At 41.2% G+C, this 19448-nt stretch overlaps 1 protein-coding gene across 1 annotated transcript in view; it reads left to right on the plus strand.

Moving 5' to 3' along the window:
• OPHN1 (oligophrenin 1) overlaps window positions 1–18857 on the plus strand; it is a 310055-nt gene extending 291198 nt beyond the window's left edge. The window contains exons 20-23 of the mRNA XM_069463584.1: window positions 5105–5428; window positions 14318–14480; window positions 15555–15605; window positions 18824–18857. Coding sequence (XP_069319685.1) covers window positions 5105–5428; window positions 14318–14480; window positions 15555–15605; window positions 18824–18857 — 572 coding nt within the window. The remainder of the gene's footprint in view (window positions 1–5104; window positions 5429–14317; window positions 14481–15554; window positions 15606–18823) is intronic.
• Window positions 18858–19448: the final 591 nt, after the last annotated feature.

The raw sequence follows: 19448 nt of genomic DNA on the forward strand, positions 1-19448 counted from the left end.
TGCCTCAGCCTTCCTATAGACACATGTTAACACACTTGGCATATTTTATTATTTTTTGTAGAGACAGGGTCTCCATGTATTGCCTGGGCTTGGTCTCAAACTCCTGGCCTCAAGCAAGCCTCCTGCTTCAGCCTCCTAAAGTGCTGGAATTACAGGCATGAGCCTCCACACCCGGCTGCCTTCGTATATGTTATGGTATTTTCGTGACTCCTTCTGCCATCGTCATGAATTATTCACACCCCCACATCTAAGCCCTTTCTATTCCACCTTTTTAACCTCTCTAGAATCCATCTCTGCTGCTTCTATTCCAATTTAGATTCTTTTCATTAGCAGTCCCCGAGGTGGTCTCCCTACCTTAGTCTCTGTGGTCCAATCAACTTTTCATAATAAACACAAAGTGATATCCCAAAAACACATATTTGATAATGGCACTTCTTTGCCTTGCCCCACCCCCTAAAGTCATTGTCCTTTGCAGCCCAAAAATAAAGTTCATATTCCTTGGGTGGCCCAGGCAGGCGGATCGTTTGAGCTCAGGAGTTCGAGACCAGCCTGAACAAGAGCAAGACCCCGTCTCTGCTAAAAAAATAGAAAGAAATTCTATGGACAACTAAAAATATATAGAAAAAATTAGCCAGGCTTGGTGGCGCATGCCCTATAGTCCCAGCTACTTGGGAGGGTGAGGCAGTAGGATCACTTGAGCCCAGGAGTTTGAGGTTGCTGTGAGCTAGGCTGATGCCACGGCACTCTAGCCCGGGCAACAGAGTGAGACTCTGTCTCAGGGAAAAAAAAAAAAAAAGTTCATATTCCTGAGCATGGCATTCACAGCCTCCATGATATAGCCCTAACCTATCTTAAAACATCATCTCCAGCTACCCACTTCTTTCATCTAAATTTGGCTCCTGTGCTTAAGCTAAACTAAACTTTTTATTTGTTTATTATTGTTATTTTTTACATATTCTTAGACAAACCATGATCTTTCATTCCTCTGAGTTGTTTTTTGAAATGTCCTTTCCCCTTTTCTCCACTTATTGCAATCCTTCAAGGCCCAGCTCAAATGTTACCTCTTTTATAAGACATCCTTTCCAGATAGTATTAGTACTGTCTTCCTTATAGCACTTATTTGGATGATTCTACTTGTATTATAAATATTTCTCCTGCTTGACTCATGCGCAACCCCTCAAACTTCTCCCCACTATTTACCCACACATAGAGGAGAGGCTCCAGTTTCAGGCTTGGCCACGTGCCTATTTGTGAGGCCTCCCAGTCTGATTCTGATTCTCCTCAAGTTCTTTGCAGTTTCTGAGTCTGGTCTGTGTGTTTTCCTATGGAAATGGATGGCTGGTTAAGGAAAGGGGATAGCACTAAACTCTTATTACCTGACAAGAGCAATGAATTCTTTCTTCAGAAAGAGTCTGGACTCTGGAGACAGACTTGAATATTTGAAACCTGCTCTGCCACTTTCTAGCTTTGTGACATTGAATCAGTCTGTGCCTTAGAGTCCTTATTTGTAAAATGGGGCTAATAAGGGTTTACTACTTTATAGAGTTGTTTTGAGGATTATATGAGATAATCCATGCAAAGCATTTAGAATAGGGACTGGCACAGAGTAAGTGTTCAAATAATGGTATTTGTTATGATTATTATCATTGTCATTATTATTACCATTGCCACTATTATTATTTTTATTCAGCACACCCAAGAACTGGAAATGATTACCCTGACAGAAAGGCCTATCTCCAAAGTCACCATTGCTCCTGTCATTCCATATCCTATTTTCCTGAGCTAGGAGAATATTCTTTCCTGAGTGGAAGGTAGCTTCTACCACTAGAGGAAGGTAGCTTTTCTGAGACTGTGTACGTGAATCTCTTTTATAAAGATTGGACTTATTAACACTGTATTGAGGTGGTGATTATACTATTATAGCCTGTAGGACACAGGCAATCCCTGTTGTCTCCCCTAAAGGAGAGAAGGGATGGAATTTCCTAGGATCTCTCCACTGGAAGAAACAAGTGTTCAGACAGGAACATGCAACTGAAATGTTGGGCAAAAGCATTTGGGAGAAAGAATTCATGTCACCGTCTACTTCATTTTTCAGAAAGGGTAGATGTGCTTGCGGTTACCCCTGAGTACTGGATGTTTAAAGGTGGCCTCTGCCACAAGGCCTGTCCCAGAAGCCAAGTGATCTATTAGGTTTGTGCAAAAGTAATTGCAGTTTTAGCATTGTTGAAATTTGCCATATGATATTGGAATACATTCTTAAATAAATGTGGTTATGTTATACATCATTTTAATGCGCATTTCTCGCTTTATGTTTTTTTTTGCTAATGACTTAATAGTAATGTTTGCTATTTAGACTATGGAAATGATGTTAGACAAAAAGCAAATTCGAGCAATTTTCTTATTGGAGTTCAAAATGGGTCGTAAAGCAGTGGAGACAACTCACAACATCTATGACACATTTGGCCCTGGAACTGCTAACAAACATACAGTGCAGTGGTGGTTCAAGAAGTTTTGCAAAGGAGATGAGAGTCTTGAACATGAGGAGCTCAGTGGCCGGCCATCAGAAATTGACAATGACCAATTGAGAGCAATCACTGAAGCTGATCCTCTTACAACTACATGGGAAGTTGCCGAAGAACTCAACGTTGACCATTGTGTGGTTGTTCGGCATTTGAAGCAAATTGGAAAGGTATAAAAGCTCGATAAGTGGGTGCCTCATGAGCTGACCAAAAATCAAGAAAATCATCATTTTTAAGTGTTGTCTTCTCTTCTTATACGCAACAACAGCAAACCATTTCTTGATCGGATTGTGATGTGCAACAAAAAGTGGATCGTATACGATGACCAGCTCAGTGTTTGGACTGAGAAGAAGCTCAAACTTGCACCAAAAAAATTGTCATGGTCACTGTTTGGTGGTCTGCTGCCAGCCTGATCCACTATAGCTTTCTGAATCCCAGTGAAAACATTACATCTGAGAAGTATGCTCAGCAAATCCATGAGATGTACTAAAAATTGCGAAGCCTGCAGTCGGCATTGGTCAACAGAAAGGGACCAGTTCTTCTCCACGACAACGCTCGACCACAAGTAGCACAACCAATGCTTCAAAAGTTGAACAAACAGGGCTACGAAGTTTTGTCTCATCCACCATATTCACCTGACCTCTCACCAACCAACTACCACTCCTTCAAGCATCTCGACAACTTTTTGCAGGGAAGATGTTTCCACAACCAGCAGGATGCAGAAAATGCTTTCCAAGAGTTCCTCAAATCCCGAAGCATGGATTTTTACACTACGAGAATAAATAAACTTATTTCTAGGTTGGCAAAAATATGTTGATTGTAATGGTTCCTATTTTGATTAACAAAGATATGTTTGAGCCTACTTATAATGATTTAAAATTCACGGTCCCAAACCACAGTTACTTTTGCACCAACCTAATAGTTTCATGGCACTGTTGTACTTATCTCCCTGCCATTATTTGTGAGCCTTTGGTAATGTTTTGTTTGACTGCTGCAGTACTATTGAAGTTGTGTCAGGCTTAATCAAACAAGGGCTATATACCTACCTTACGACCAGAGTAGGGGAACTTCCCTTGGTTCCAGTCCCTTTGGTGGTGGCAGCAGCAGTTGGTGATAGATTCCCAAGGAGAAGAAAACTCTGGGAGAAAAATGTCTTTACAGCAAGACTTGTCACATGGAAACTCTTGTCTACTGCCTACTTGCTACATAATAGCATAAATAATAGCTACCAATTATTGAGTGTCCGTTATGTACCAGGCACTGAAGTAAATATACCATCTCCTGTCATCCTTACTACAACCTCATGAGACGGGTACTCTTTATTATGCCCATTTTACTGAGGAGAAAATAGAGGCATAGAGAGAATAGGGAACTTGTCCATGGTCTCACAGTTGATAAGAAGCAAAACTGAGATTCAGACCTGGCCACTTGGTTCCAGAGCCTGCATTCTCTTAACAGTTTGTTATGGATAGTTTCAATGATAAACACACATGTAAGGAACCCCCACATTTTAACATTTACCAACACATGCCCAGTCTTGTTTCATCTGTATCCCGACCCACTCTCTCAATTCAGACATCATATCATTTCATCTGTAAATGTTTTAATATATATCTCTAAAAGATGAGGATTCTTTAAAGCAAAACCACAGTACCGTCATCACACCTAAGAAAAATGAGAACAAAACAGTGATGCCTTAAGAACAACTATCTAGTCAGTGTCCAAATTCTATTATTTCATTTAAAAAAAATCAGGACCCAAATAGGATCCACGTATTACAATTGGTTGGTAACATCTCTCAGGTTTCATTTGCTGGCTAGAACTTATGCTCATAACCACTATACTCTGATCTATGTTTTCTATTCTTAAGAAAGGTAACAATTTCCATACATTCTCAATCTTTGGTTCATTGACAGCATCAAGTGGCTTTTTGAATAACTTAAAATTAGTTTTCAAAATGTTGACTGTATTCGTATAGGTTAATTTCTCTAGGGATAGGGTCCCTGGTTCTTGTCAGGGTCTCAAAAGCCTTAAGTAAGATTCAGAAACACTGAAACAATGTACTAATATCACAGGAAATTGTAGTCCACAAAAGCTGGGGGAAGAAAAGTGGCTAGTTGGGAATTTCTTTCCTGGGATGGAGAAAGAAGTTAAATTCTGTTTTGTTTATTAACTTGAAATTTGAGAGACTTTAACACATTACTTTTGAGGGAAATAGTTAAGAATTAACTGATGTCTTTATTTAAAAAAATAGAATATGCAATTGATTGGGGACTCTGAGTCCCTTTTGAATTACGTATTCCTTTGAATAAAGCATGTTGATTTATTGTGGTTTATTGAATTGTGATGGTGAAAATTGTACTCGGATCATGAACTGAATTCCTTATTTGGATGGGACCAGTGGCTCCACATGAACTGGGGAGGGTAGAGTATGATTTTGTGCGATATATTTGATTTATGCCACAGTGATACCTCCTTTGAAAAATATGTGCACATTTTCAACATTAAGTATATATGCACATGTCAAAATAAAAACATTTCAAAGATTATCATTAATCTTCCCTCTTTGCTCCAACTTTTTCCAGATGAAATCCAACATCAAACACCCAATGGTACTATCCCTGGCAGCATAGAACCCCTCAAGCCACCACAACACCCTAAACTACCTATTCAGAGGAGTGGGGAAGCTGATCCTGGGAGGAAGTCCCCAAGCAGGCCTGTTTCAGATGGCAAGTTGGAGCCCTGCCCCGAGGTGGATGTGGGGAAGTTGGTTTCTAGGCTACAGGATGGAGGGACCAAGGCCACCCCAAAGGCCACCAATGGACCCATGCCAGGGTCTGGGCCCACCAAGACGCCCTCTTTCCACATAAAGAGACCAGCTCCCCGGCCCCTGGCTCACCATAAGGATGGTAAGTCTTTGGGAATCCCTTGGGAACCAGAAGTGAACACAAATACTTTAAACCTTGAGATCATTCTGAGATCGGCGATATATTTAAGTGGAAATCTGTTCCAGTTTAATGCCACTAATATTGGAATTATAAGACCATAAAAACCATTCATAATAATCACTAGAATGTAAGCTCACTATGGGCAGGGATTTTTTTTTTTTTTTAACCTCTATATCCCAAGTGCCTAAAACAATTCCGGGCTGGCACATGGAAGGCACTTGTTATTTGTGGAATAAATAAATAATGATGAGTTATATATATTTATTAATATTATTGCTACTGTTCCTATTTATTAAGTATCTGCTATTTGCCTGGCACTTTACTGTACTATGTACCTGGCACTAGGATCACAGCTAGTAACTGGCAAAGCTGGGATCTAAATCTTTCCGTATCTGGCAAGTGCCAAAGTCTATGTTCTTTGCACTAAGACATTTTACCTTCTTATAAAAAGCTTTGAATCTGTGAACCATTGTTCTCTCATTCTCACTTTGCAGTTTGGGAGCAATAGGGACAAAGGGGCACAACTTCCTCAAAACTCTGGACTTTTGAAATTATTGCAAATTCAAGATTTGGCTGACCTCTGCAAATTTAATTGGCTACTACACATAGAGACTCAAGTTAGGAGTTTGGGGCTATTCCAGAGGGGTGTTTTGGGGGACATAATTCTATAAAGATAGTATGCTATAATGTAAAACATATGGACTTAGGCATCAGACAAGGCTTGGATCTAAATCTTGGCTCCTTTACTTTGTAGCCATTATAGATGACCTATAAATGTGCCTTGTGTGTTTATATCTTGTCCTGTTCTAAAAAGGATTTAAGGCATTTCACACTATAGCAAAATATAACAACTTAGAAATGGTAAGAATAATTTATCCAACAAATATTTTTCAAATACTGACTGTGTACCTGGCCCTATTCTAGGTGCTTGAGGACATGGAAATGAGTAAAACATACAAGGACCCTCTTAAAGCTTAGATCAGACCTTGGCAAATTATGGACTGTGGGCCAGATTGGGCCCGTTGCCCCTTTTTATATGGCCTACCTGCCAGCTAAGAATGTTTTTTACCTTTTTAAATATTTGGAAAAAGCAAAAAGAAAAATAATGTTTCATGACACATGAAAATGACATGTAATTCAAATTTCCATAACCACACTCCTTCGTTTACATTTATCTGGGGGATTTTCACATTACAACAGAATTGAGTAGCAGTAACTGGTACCTTTCATCTGCAAAACCTAAAGTATTAACTATCTGACCCTTTACAGAAAAATTTTGGTGACCTTTGACATATAGATTCTAGAGTACAGGTAAGAAAAAATGATGCCTGGAGTGAGGGGAAAAAGTTAGGATAGTAGGGAATTGGCAGGAGTGGAATTGGTATACAAAATGTTTGCCCTGAAGCCTGACACACTTGCTGGAGCAGTGTCACAAATTTGGGCATAAACTTTCTAGAGAAAACAAAGGAAACCTCAATGGTTATATAATTTCAAGTTCTTAAGGTAAAAACAAGCCAGTTGTTGAAGTAAAGCATAACTCTTCTATTTTTGAGGCCAGGGAAAAGTTTCTGTCGTGGATTGTCTCATATAACAACCTGAGTATGTACTGATGGCATTGTCTCAGAGTATAGTTTAGTAAAAGCTATTCTATAGGGGGTTCCAGTACAATTTCCACAAGTAATTGACTCTGAATTATCTGGCTTAATCTCCTGATGCATCTATGTGAGCACAGTTACGCTATTTAGCCTCATTGCACCCTGCTTTCTAGATCTATAAAATGGAAAAACAGCTCACCTGATAGAATTACCGCTAAGATTTAAAGAAATAATGTGTAAAATGTCTAGCACATAATCAGCATTCAAAATGTGCTACGGATTCTCTCACCCTGTCCCTCCCCTCCCTAAAATTTGCATCTTCTGAGAAGTAGCCAAGAAAGGCCAAACTTCTATGTAAACATCAGTTTACAAGTTGTATATTGACTTTTGTGTCAGTCTGGTGGCAAGTTGGGTAACTCAGCTTATACTCATCACAGTAAAATTTGCCTTGCCTGTGGCCAAGCCTTGAGATCAGCCAGATCCTATCAGTTCAGCACACACAGTAACTTAGCCCTCCCTCCCTATCAGTTCCTCCTTCACCATCTTCTGCTGTTCAATCTCAGTGGCACTCCTATCTTCCTCTTCCTCCATAGTCCTGCCCCAGGCTTCTGGCGGCAGGTGCTCTGATCTAATGGTCTCGGTTAATTTAAGTACTGATCTGACTTGTCCAGTATCAGCCTGACTATCTAAATCTGGGCCACAGCGTTACCTGGCTTTGTTTTCTGCCTTCGATCAGTTAGCAACAGGATGGCATGATGCAGCTTTTTTTTCAAAGACCCACGCCTCCAGCCTTGGCTACAGAAAGCAGAACTGCGGTGGTTTCGGCTTTGGTGGAGAATTAGCCAATGCTCTGGTGTAGTTGCCTCTTTGAACCTTACCCATCCACCCTTCCTCCCTCCTCATTTTGGCTGCTGCTCCATGGTGGATTCCCCAACATGAGAACAGTTATCAATTAAGCAAAAGCTACAAACAGCTCTGACCCTGAGCTATAATTGATACTTGTTAGTTCCTGGTGCTGGCCAGCAGCTTGAATGGCAGTATCAGATGGAGGGGACCGTCACCTCAGCTGACCCACTCTGCACCTTACAGTTGTTACACCATTTCAGCTCTGTTGTTCAGGGCTTTGGAGCATGTTAAATTGCTTTCTTCTATGATAGGTTTTCAGTAAAATCAGTATTTTTTTGTCAGGGGTCCTTTTCTGTTCCAGACATGGAGCTGGATACTTTTGCTTCTTCTCTTGCATCTAATCATTGAGATAGGCCTGTGAGGTAGATTTTACTCTCCTCGTTTCACAGATGGAGAAACAGAGCCTTACAGACATGAAATAATTTGCCCACAGTAACCCAGCTTGTAAGGTGCACACATGAGGCTTAAACCAAGAGTCCAAGATCAGGACTCTTTTTCTTTATACCACACTTCCTATTTCTTCTCCTGCTTTGGCCACCTTCCTCTTTCTATTTTTATAAGAACCACTCACTTTTGGGAGTGCAAAATTATATAAGTCCATTTTTCTTCCTTTATTTGATGTTACTTCCTCTTTCCAGTCCTGGCTTTGCAAAGGGCAAGTATGTAACTTCCACAGAGGAACTTAAGACTTTCCTTTGGGAAATGAAGAGGGAGGAGGGCTATATCCCATCTACTTACATGTATTTGCTTATTTATTCAGGCATAGTGCTATGCAATGGAAGAGGCAAAGATGTTAGGTCATCATCCCTGACTTCCAAAGATTCGTGGTGAAGCTGCCCTACAGGCAACCCCTCCCAACCCACTGTGATCCATATTATAGTGGGGGTAAGAATAAATACTAGTAGGAACATGGAGCAAGGAGCCCTTCATTTTAGCTGAGGTATTGAGATAAAAGTGGAGAGCATGCCATAGTCTGGGACCTTATGACATTTGGGCTTAGGACCCCTTCTTAGCTCCTTTCCTCTGTCATGACTGGAAAGAAAAGACTGCATCTCATGCCATGCTCCTGGGCTTGGAGGAAGGATGCTTGGGAGGCCTTGCTCAGTCAGAGGCATCAGTCCTCCACTAGGGTGACTAATGCTATGAGTAGCATTTGCATCCACTCTGAAATTATTAGGAACAGACTTGCTTTTGCAGTAATGGGAGTTGCTGGCCATTATCCACATATTCTTGTTTGGACTCATTATGCTTTAATAATCTACTGTTTGGTTTTTATTGTCTGCCTTTCTTGGAGCCTAACTCCAAATTGTTTTACCAGGATAAATAATGGCTAAACAAGCAGAAAGGCTTTAAGGCGAGCATGGAGGAGTGCCATAGAAAGAAAGAGATAATTCTAGGAAACTGGGGTAATCTACATGAGGAAACATCCTCCCCATACTTTGTGCCTTCAGGCTGAGTATAGATGGATATATAGAAAGGTGGAAAAGAAAGTTGCTTAAGGTCAAATACTGATGACCATCAGGTCCCACAAAATCTGTAAATGCTAAGATTCCTTGGGTATGGTCATTTAACTGAGAATGGGGCGGGGGGGACAGGTTGGGCTGGATTGGGAGATCAAGTTTATAGTAAAAGCCAGGTTATAGACCAAGGTTGAAAAGAAACTAAAAGAAAGTACAGTTTGTTAGAAAAACCGTTGTCTCAAGAGGCTTAATGGTTAAAAGCCCAGACTTCAGAGTCTCCCAGATGTGAGTTTGAATCCTGGCTCTGCCTCTTCCCAGCTGTGGGACACTGGGCAAGTCACAACTTCTCTGAGCCTTAGTTTTTTCATTTGTATAATGAAGATAATAATTGTGCCCATAAGACTGCTGTAACAATGAAGTGAGGCATCTATGTTCCTGGCACGTCATGAGTACTCAGTAAATGGTAGCAGTTGTTTTGCTTTTATAGGAGGCTATTACTATCTGCATGATCTTAGTTAGGTCAGCTTTGCTTCTTTGAGCCAGTTTTCTCAACTGTGGGACAATACTACCATTGAAGGCAAGTTTTTTTGTAGGGATTAAGTTAGATTAGGTATACAAAGCATAAGGTTTAAGAAGTGGTAGTGTCACTAGGTAACAACCTCTCAGGAAATGGCAGGCATGGAAGATAGGAATGTGTACTCTTCTGCATTCTGGAGCCTATGAGGACCCTCAAGCCTAAAGTGTAGATGGCATGGAAGAGCTCAGAGCTGCATTTTCCACCCTTGGCCTATCCCTTACCATGCCAAACACCTAGAAAGAGGTGAGCCATCGTTGAGGCGAAGGGACGAGGATGGATTCTAGCTCAAGTCTCATTCTGTCCACCAAGCCTTCTGACAGTCCTGCCCCAGGGCACTCTTCCTTACCTCACTTCTTTTGGCACCCAAATTTGGTCCTCTAATGTGGATTCTGAGCTATCATAGTCACACTTATTTTCCATGTGCATAACTTCTCTTCCCAGCTCAGTTTTAAGCTCCATTTTGGATCATTTGTCTGTATTCCTTGTGAGTGCATAAGGTTCGGCATGAAAGCTCTATATTGAATACCTTTCAATTTAGGTTTCAGAGAGAGAGAGATTTTTATTTTAAAGCTGGTTAATTCTAGCTCTTAGGGAAATTGTTAAAAAATAAAAAAAGCTGGTTAAGTGTCTGGTCAAGGATGGCTTCTAGAGTACTCTAAAAGCAGCACATAAAAGTCAGCACGGAGAGAGAGAAAGGTCTGCACGCAGATTCATTCAACTATAAAACAGTGTAGTCCAATATTGTACTGGTAAGGAAGTGATATGAGGGTCACACAGCAAGTTAGTTTTAGTATTAAGACTAGAATTGAGGTTTCTTGACTCCCAGTTACATGACTCTTCCCTCCCTGCCTCACCAATTTGACAATTATGGCTTAACTGTGACTGAGGCAAATTAGAAGCAGGAGAAACCAACATTGGAATCTTTTAGCCAAGAAAAGCGTCTGCTGCTACTTCAGAGCTTGACTTGTAATGAAACATCATTTGGAGGTCGCAGTAAAGGACCTCAGCGGACACAAGGTTAATGATGTTTGTTTTCCAAGGCCCTAGGTTGATGTCCATTTGGATGTGGCTGTAACTTGGGAGCGAATAAGGTTCTTATTTTGAGGATGTCATCTGGTTCACTCATTAAGGGAATTGATAGCCCTGGGATGGACATGGCTTCAGGTAGAAATGTTTTCTGGCCCTGACGGTTCAGCTTACCATTCCTGTTCGACTCCCTTTCTAGTGACTAGTAGAAATGGGACAGCATTCTCAGCTCTGGTAGTCTGTGGGCTGTGCTGTGGAAGCAGCACCATGTGGCCTAGTGGTCCTCATCCCTGGCTGCACATAGCATCACTCGAGGAGCTTTTGAAAATAGCCATGCCCATGTCCCACTCCAGTCAATTAAACTAGGATCTCAGGGTGGGGTCCAGCTTTTTTTTTTATTTTTATTTTTTTGAGACAGAGTCTCACTTTGTTGCCCAGGCTAGAGTGAGTGCCGTGGCGTCAGCCTAGCTCACAGCAACCTCAAACTCCTGGGCTCAAGCGATCCTCCTGCCTCAGCCTCCCGAGTAGCTGGGACTACGGGCATGCGCCACCATGCCCGGCTAATTTTTCTATATATATATTTTTAGTTGTCCATATAATTTTTTTTCTATTTTTAGTAGAGACGGGGTCTCGCTCTTGCTCAGGCTGGTCTCGAACTCCTGACCTTGAGCGATCCACCCGCCTCGGCCTCCCAGAGTGCTAGGATTACAGGCGTGAGCCACCGCGCCCGGCCAGGGGTCCAGCTTTTGTATAGTTCTAAAACTCCTTGCATGTTCTTAATGTGTAAGCAGGATTGAAAACCACTGGTAGTTGGGACTACATGGTTTTCAGAAATCAGATGGACCTTGAGCTATTGCTGATCAACTGTGAAGTTACTTTTCACTTCTGAGTCTCTGTTTCCTCAGTTGTAAAACACGGATAATGATTTCTACTTTCCAGGATATGACCAATGTTACATGAGAAAATGTGCATAAAGCACTGAGTACAGTGTCATAGTTCCTGGAATACAACAGGCGTTCAGTAAAAAGTAGCTAAAATTTTCTCCAGTATTATGTTATTACCATTACCACTATTATTATTGTTTATAATTTTTATATTACTAACAACAAAACAGCAAACATTGGGGAAAATAGTGGATGTGGAAACAGGAGATATGGATTCCATTCTTCACTCTGCCACTCAGTTACCCATATTGTTGTGGGTGAGTCAGTTTACCTTTCTGAACCTCACTTTCCTTCTCTGTAAAATGGGGATGATAAGAACTATGTATTAATATTTTTCACCCCCAAGCTTATTATGAACATCAGATAGTTATCAACTTGGAGAGTGCTTTGAACAGTATAACATGTGTTAGGGAAATTGGTCTATTATTATCATTTTGGTTGGTTTCTGGCTTTTTTTTTTCCCTGCGATTCTGTATACCTAGCCTGTTCCTATGGAGAATGGCATGTTCAGAAATGTAAGATACAGACTAAATGGGGGGGGGGGGACAGAATTTATATGTGTGCACGTGAACAGTGTTTTGTTTATTCATTTATTAGAACACCAATCAGAGTGTATTATAATTATCTCTGTTCATATCTATCTCCCTCACTGGAATGGCTAGATGGATGAATTAAAAAATACACAATAATATATAAGCACTTCGTGAACGTTTGCGTTGGTGGAAATTATGTCTGCCTGCTAGGGTGTTCAGAGGGATGAGATTTGAGGTGGGTCTTATTGGATGGTTACAATACAGATGAGACGTGAGAATAGGGGCACATATAGGGCAAGAAGCAGGACAGAGTCTGACACTTACCCTACTGTATGTTAGGTACTGTCTATAGGACATCTAATTTAGTCCCTAAAATCACCTTGTAAAGAGGGATTGTTATACCCATGTCTCAGATGAAGAACAGTCAAAGACATGAGGTAACTGTCCAGGGCCCCACAACTTGGAAGTATCAGAACAAGGTCCTAAATCCAGGTCTGCACAACTCTAGACTCTTGTTTCACTTTAGAAGGAAGACTCAAGGACTTGCTTTAATGGGGCAGTGAGGGGACCAGTTTGACTAGAGGTTAGTGCCTGGGACAGTGATTTGGTACCAGCTATTGGAGGGCCTTTATTTCTGTGAAGGAGTTTAAACTTTACCTTGTGTATTTTAGAGCTGCTGGTAAGGTCTTTAAGGAGAGGAAAAGCAGTGTAAAAATACTTGAAGTAAATTTTACAGCAATATTCTGTTGATTCAATTTAATATGTTTTTACATTTACTATAAACATTGTTGTAGAAAAAATTGTATCAACGTCAAGGTCTATACCTTTGTGTAGTTGCCCACATGTCTATTTCAATATGGTCTTTATCAATCCATGGGTACTTTTTCTGGACTTTTTTTCACTTAATATTATTTCATATTCATGTTTTTGTTTTGGACTGGTGCAAAGTTTTGTCAGTTCATGCATAATATGTATTGATTGTATGAATTGCATTGTCTGCTTAGCCTTTGTGGTTAGGTCTAACTTTTTGCTGTTAAGATGCATATTTTTGTGCCAATTCCTTTTTCTTATGTTTTTTTTTTTTTTCCTCTTATATTAATTCCTTTGGGCTTGTTCCCCAAAGTGGTATTACTGGATCAACAAGTATGAACTATCTCATATGTATGATTTTACATTTCATCCACATTGTTCCAGAATGCTTGATCGCTATCTAGATATAATAAGCCCAGTTCTCGATGCCACCAGCAACATGTGAGTGTCCCTGTTTCACCGTACTCCTACCAGAACCATCTTATAAAAAAGTATTTATATTTATTTTGTACTGACCAACCTAGAAACTAGAGAGATATGGAAGCAGAAAGGTGAGTTAGGAGACTACTATCATAGTCAAGGCCTAAGTGAAAAGGACCTGGATTTCAGTGATGATGAATTTAACAAACTCAAATCCATCATCAAACATTTACTGAGCACCTACTATGTACCGGCCTTGTGCTAAATATATTAGTACCTAATTTCATCCTCTCACTATCTCTGTAAGATTATATATTATTTATTTGATTATATAACTAAAGAAATTGATATAACACACACAAGGTATCTGAAGTTTCAGAGCTGGGGTTCAAATATAGCCTTTCTGAAGGGACAGCTGCCAGAAGAATAACAAAAGAAAATGCCAGAGTTGTTAGTGACCAAGTAGAAATAGGAGCTAAGGAAGGTGGCCAAGGTAACACCAATATTGGGTGCCTGCTCATGAGCAGTGTTCTATTTGGCTAACCATCTAAGTTCCTGGCTAACCGTTCTCTCTTCCAGGGGACGCTGACAGTTTCAGCAAAGTGCGGCCTCCAGGAGAAAAGCCAACCATCATCCGTCCCCCAGTGAGGCCCCCAGACCCTCCCTGCCGGGCAGCTACTCCCCAAAAGCCAGAACCAAAGCAAGATGTGGCTGGCAATGCAGGGGAAATCCCATCATCTGTGTAAGTAGAGTTGTTCTTCAAATTTGACCTAAGGTCTGGTCTGTCTTAGGCTACCAGGAATGCTCTTAGGATCACCATATATAGCTGCTAAGGGTGTACAGAGCACAGCCCTTGGGGCTTCATTTACTTCAGAGTTTTGGGGAATATCATAGGCCAGCCCTATTTGGAGTGTTCCACTCAACACTCAAGCTGAGAGATTTCTGTAAAGCTGAAAACTTTGAACCTTAGTACATGCTAGGAGGCCCATTTTTCTTAGCTGCCTTGATCTCTGTATGGCGACATGATTACCTTCTGTTTTGAGTTTCCTTGGCTCTGGACTTTTTTTCCCTATTTTCTTATTATTGCTACTGGAATCTAATGAAGGGATTTATTCATCATACTTGTGCTTGAGGCTATTTTTTTCTTAGTAAGCAAAGAGTATGACTTTTCAAAATTTTTCAAAATGACTCAGGTTCCTCAAAGAGCCTCTTGCAGAGTACGAGCTGCACTGACATCCAGCAGGCCTTCCTGAGGCTGGGCTGAAAGCCAAGGAACCAGAGAGCGAGCGACTAGGATAGGAGCACAGCAGTGCTCAGGGAGTAGCCTTGCTTGGCCACAACTAACCTGGCTGGCCTTTTCTTGGTGACTGGGACCCCTCTCAGTATACTACCTCCTGGTCTTCTCTTTTATTTTGTCTCTTGTTTTTCATAATTATAAAATGGGGGGGGGGGAAGAAGAACAAAGCCTCTATAGCTTCAACTAATTAGCTAAACGTATTTACAAAATGCCAACTGAAATCGAGACTGATTTCACTTATTTTCCCCAAGAAAAACCTGAATTTGCAATATACTAAGACCTTTCTGCATCAACAGGGACAAATGGTGTCTGCTATGGCCTTGAGGGTGTCTATGGGCTCTGAACCATTTCACATTCTGATACTTGGGTTTCTCCTGAGACCCACGTCCTTTGTCAGCAAAGGCAGGGCCTGGTATTGGTGGCCCATCTGGTTCAGAGTTTCCTGTCCTTTCCAGTGGTCATTGGTTCTCACACATATTCCAGAGCAACTCATGGGACTTGCTTGGCTTCTGTTTGCAGGGTGGCTTCTAGGACCAGGTTCTTTGAAACAGCTTCCCGGAAGACAGGAAGGTAAGAGACACAGGTGACCAAAGAGAGACCAAATCATTTTTTAATAAATTCATCATGAGCATCCCATTTGTGTTCACGCTTATATTCTCTCCCTTTGTTTCTCTATAGCTCTAAGTCTCTCTGTGTTTGTTGCTTTCTCTTTCCCAGCTTTTTCTCTCCATCTCTTTTTGTCTCTCTCACACTTTTTCTCACTTTGTATCTTTTGTCTCTTTGCCTCCTTGTTTCTCCATCTCTTTCTTTCCATTCCTCTCTCACAAACACACACGTGTGTGCATGTACACATGAGCACAAAGACACATGCACACCAAGCAGTATTGCAAAAACTTTACATCCAATATAAGTCTTACCTTTTCATTAGTTTACTTATTTAGAACCTATTTTAATATTCTAAAAGGGCAGCTGACAAGGATATGTAGACTATAACACTCTAACATAAAGCATGGCCCCCATTTCAAAGGTAAACATTAAACTTAGGCAACGGTTCTCAAACTGGCTGCACATTCAAATCATCTGGAAAGCTTGGAGGGAAAAAAAAATCACAGATTGGTGGCCTTCCCTCTAGGCCCACTGAAACAGAATATCCAGGAGTCAGGTCTGGGAATCTAGTTTTTTGTTTCCTTCATTCTTCCCTCCCTCCCTCCCTTCCTCCCTCCCTCTCTTCCTTCCTTTCCATTATTTTGTTTTTAAAACTTCTCACTTGCTGGTACAGACTGCCCAAGGCCTGTCATTTGGGACCGTTTGGACTAAAACACCTAGAGAAATGATTGCTTAGCCTTCAGGGATTCTGTGAGTTTGTTCCATGTTGCATATCAGTTAGTTTGAAATTTTGCTTCCTGATAGGTGACAGGGGTGTAACTCTTCTAGCTGGCTAGTTAAAAGCAGAACAATGTGCCTTTCCCAGCAGTGGAGCTGGGGTAGTTTTGATATCCTCTAGTCAGAACTGTGGAACCTGACTCACTAGGACATGATTCTACACAGCAAGTCATCCTGCCTCTACTTGGCAGGGAGCCGCCGGGTGCCTTAGACTGGGCCAAATTCTCCTTAGACAATAATTTACCATCTATTCTACCAGAACGGATGAAAGTAAGGTCAAGTCCCCAGATTTCTTTTACTGATAAGATGAAGATAAAAATTTCCACTGAGGAAGTTTTTAAAGTAGGCTTACCCAAATGTCTACCTTGAGAAATAAAAAGAGAAAAGGAGTGAAGGGAGGGAGAGAAAAAGGGATAGACATCCTAATATTCTTAATAAGGTATGTATCCATGAGCAGGTCTACTTCCTGGTGGTTTTTCCTCTCTCCCTAGGATAAGCCATTTGAGAAATAAATACCAAAGAAATAGAACTTCCAATAGGGAAGCTATAGCGAAACCGGTGTTGAGAATATGCAAAGATTGGTAGCTATTGCCAATGTGCTGGGGATTTGTCAGCCCACATTCAGAGAAAGACCAAAGTGGGTGCACCTGCCTGCCAATGTTTCATTAGCCACCATCCTAAGCAATCCCAGGTTCCTCCCACTCAGCATCCACCTAGGGAGAGCATCCCTTCCATGTAGGCCTCCACCTTGTAACCACCACTTGCATCAGTGCATCCACGTGCTGGCCCCTGATCAACATCCTCAGACTAGACACACAGTCAGTCCCAACTGTGCTCATTGGTACCAACTCTTCTCTCTTCTCTAATAAAATAAAGATCTGTTTAACCGCTGTCCTTCCCCTTTTTGCTTCCAGTTTTTATATGTGACTGTAGCCTGACCTTTGAATGATATCTCTCATTCATTTATTTCCCTCTCACAACAATTTTTAAAAAATAATTCAAAGGAAAATGAGTGGTGGTTCATCAGGCAGAGAAGGGAGTGGGGGACACTGCAGGGAGGCAGAACAGCTTATTTAAGAGATTCAGAAGTGTTTAGTGTTCCAGTTTGGCTAGAAGGTGGGAATGAGAAGAGGAAGGTTTAGCTGAAGGTGAGACCAGGAAGATGGATTGGGGCCAGGTCATGAGAACCTTGTATGACAAACCAAGGTGTTTGGTCTTTGTACTGTAGTCATGGGCAAGGGAAGACTTTTAAGCATGGCAGTGCATATTCTGAGTTGACTGAGTTGTAAAAGGATCACTGTGGTGGTAGTGGGGAAGACAGATGGGAGAGTAAAGACTAGAGACAGACCAGTTGGGAGACTAATCGTCCCGGCAAGGGGTGGTGAAGCCCTGGCCTGTGGCATTGCCAATAGGAATGGAATAAGAAGTGACAGATTTGAGATAGGCTCATTAATACTTGACTGACTTTTCAAAGAAGGGACATTGGAGAAGGACTGAGACAGAGAAAAGTCTAACTTCGACAATCAAGTAGATAGTATAATAGATAATCTTGAAGGAGCAGGTTTTATGGGAAAGTTGCTGTACTCAATTTTGGACACAGTGATTTTGAAGACACTGTGGGACATCCAGGTAGAGAGATTCAATGGGTAACTGCAACTTAGGCTATTAGTTAGAGCTCGGCCTATATAGATTTCGGGGTAAATCTGTTGAGTATAGCCATTCCAGGGGGGCTATTCACATTTACTACAATGTGAATATAGCCCTTTGGTGGGGGTCCCCAGTATTTGGTGGTAATTGAAATCATGGATGGGAGTAAGATCATTTCAGGGAGTAGGTATAAACAGACTCAAGAGAAAAACAGAAGACTGAGGACATAGCCCTGGAGTCCAGCTGTTGTGCAGGATGCTGTGGCCATACTATAGTGGGCTTTTTTTTGCCAAGATTGTCTCTTCACCCCTGCTGTATCCAGACAAGGATAATTTAGAATTGATTGAAGCACATCAAGAGACTGGGAAAGGCTGGTTTGGTCACCAAGACAAAGAAAGATTCATCTTTCACATGGTACTTGCCTACCTCCTCACCCTTCTTCCTATTAGAGATAATCATAAAATGTAGTCTGTCGTCTAGGGCCAACTTCTCTGGGCCCTCCTAACCTCCCATAGTCTGGTACTCAAAGGATTGTTCTGGCACTTGAAATATGTCTTCTTGTCTGGGATAATAGGGAAGTAGCCCAACATTATAAGCATGGATCTAGATGCTTTGAAACATCTAGGCAGAATCACTTCTCCTTTTTTCAGATGACCTCTTTGGCACTGGCCTGGAAAGGTCCCCCCAACCCCTTGGTTTGTGTTTCTAGTCCTGACTGCTAGAGTCTTAGTGAAATGTCTTTCTTCCTTTATCCACAGTTCTCAAGGCAGACTTCCTGGAGATGAAAGTTGAGGCCACAGGTATGTAGTCTGCCACTGATTACAGAACCTTGTTCCATATAAGCCTTCTTTATGGGATCTGATATTTTGAGGACTTGACTACTATGTAGGTCCAGAGGGTGGGAACTCACCTTTATGCCTCAATTCATTACCCTATCAATTGCATGACATTTAAACTTAGTGCCTTTTGATTCCGAGGTTTTGTATGATTTTAAGTCACCTTCCTTTTTCCTTTCATTCTCCCCTAGCCAAATTAGGATGTAGTTTTACAGATTGCCTTTGAATCAAATTCATTAGGAATCCTAGGCTGTGACATTTTGGGCCTCTGAGCCTCAGTTTCCCAGTTTGTAGAAAGATATCCTTTAGGTCTTTAAGGAAACCAGTAACCTCCCTTTTGCTATTATAACAGGTGCCAAGAGGCTACCTTAGTATCTAACGGATTTCATTCCTTTAGACAAAATCACTATTTCAGTCTTACCCACCTGAACCATCATCCTTAGTCCTCTATATTTGTCTAATGTAAAGCACTTTCACATCCATTATCTCATGTGATCCATATCACTTGCCAGAATTAGGGAGTATAATATGTGTTTTAACTCAACAA

The sequence above is a fragment of the Eulemur rufifrons genome, chromosome 30 (genome assembly GCF_041146395.1).
Source record: "Eulemur rufifrons isolate Redbay chromosome 30, OSU_ERuf_1, whole genome shotgun sequence".
In the NCBI taxonomy this organism is placed as follows: domain Eukaryota; kingdom Metazoa; phylum Chordata; class Mammalia; order Primates; family Lemuridae; genus Eulemur; species Eulemur rufifrons.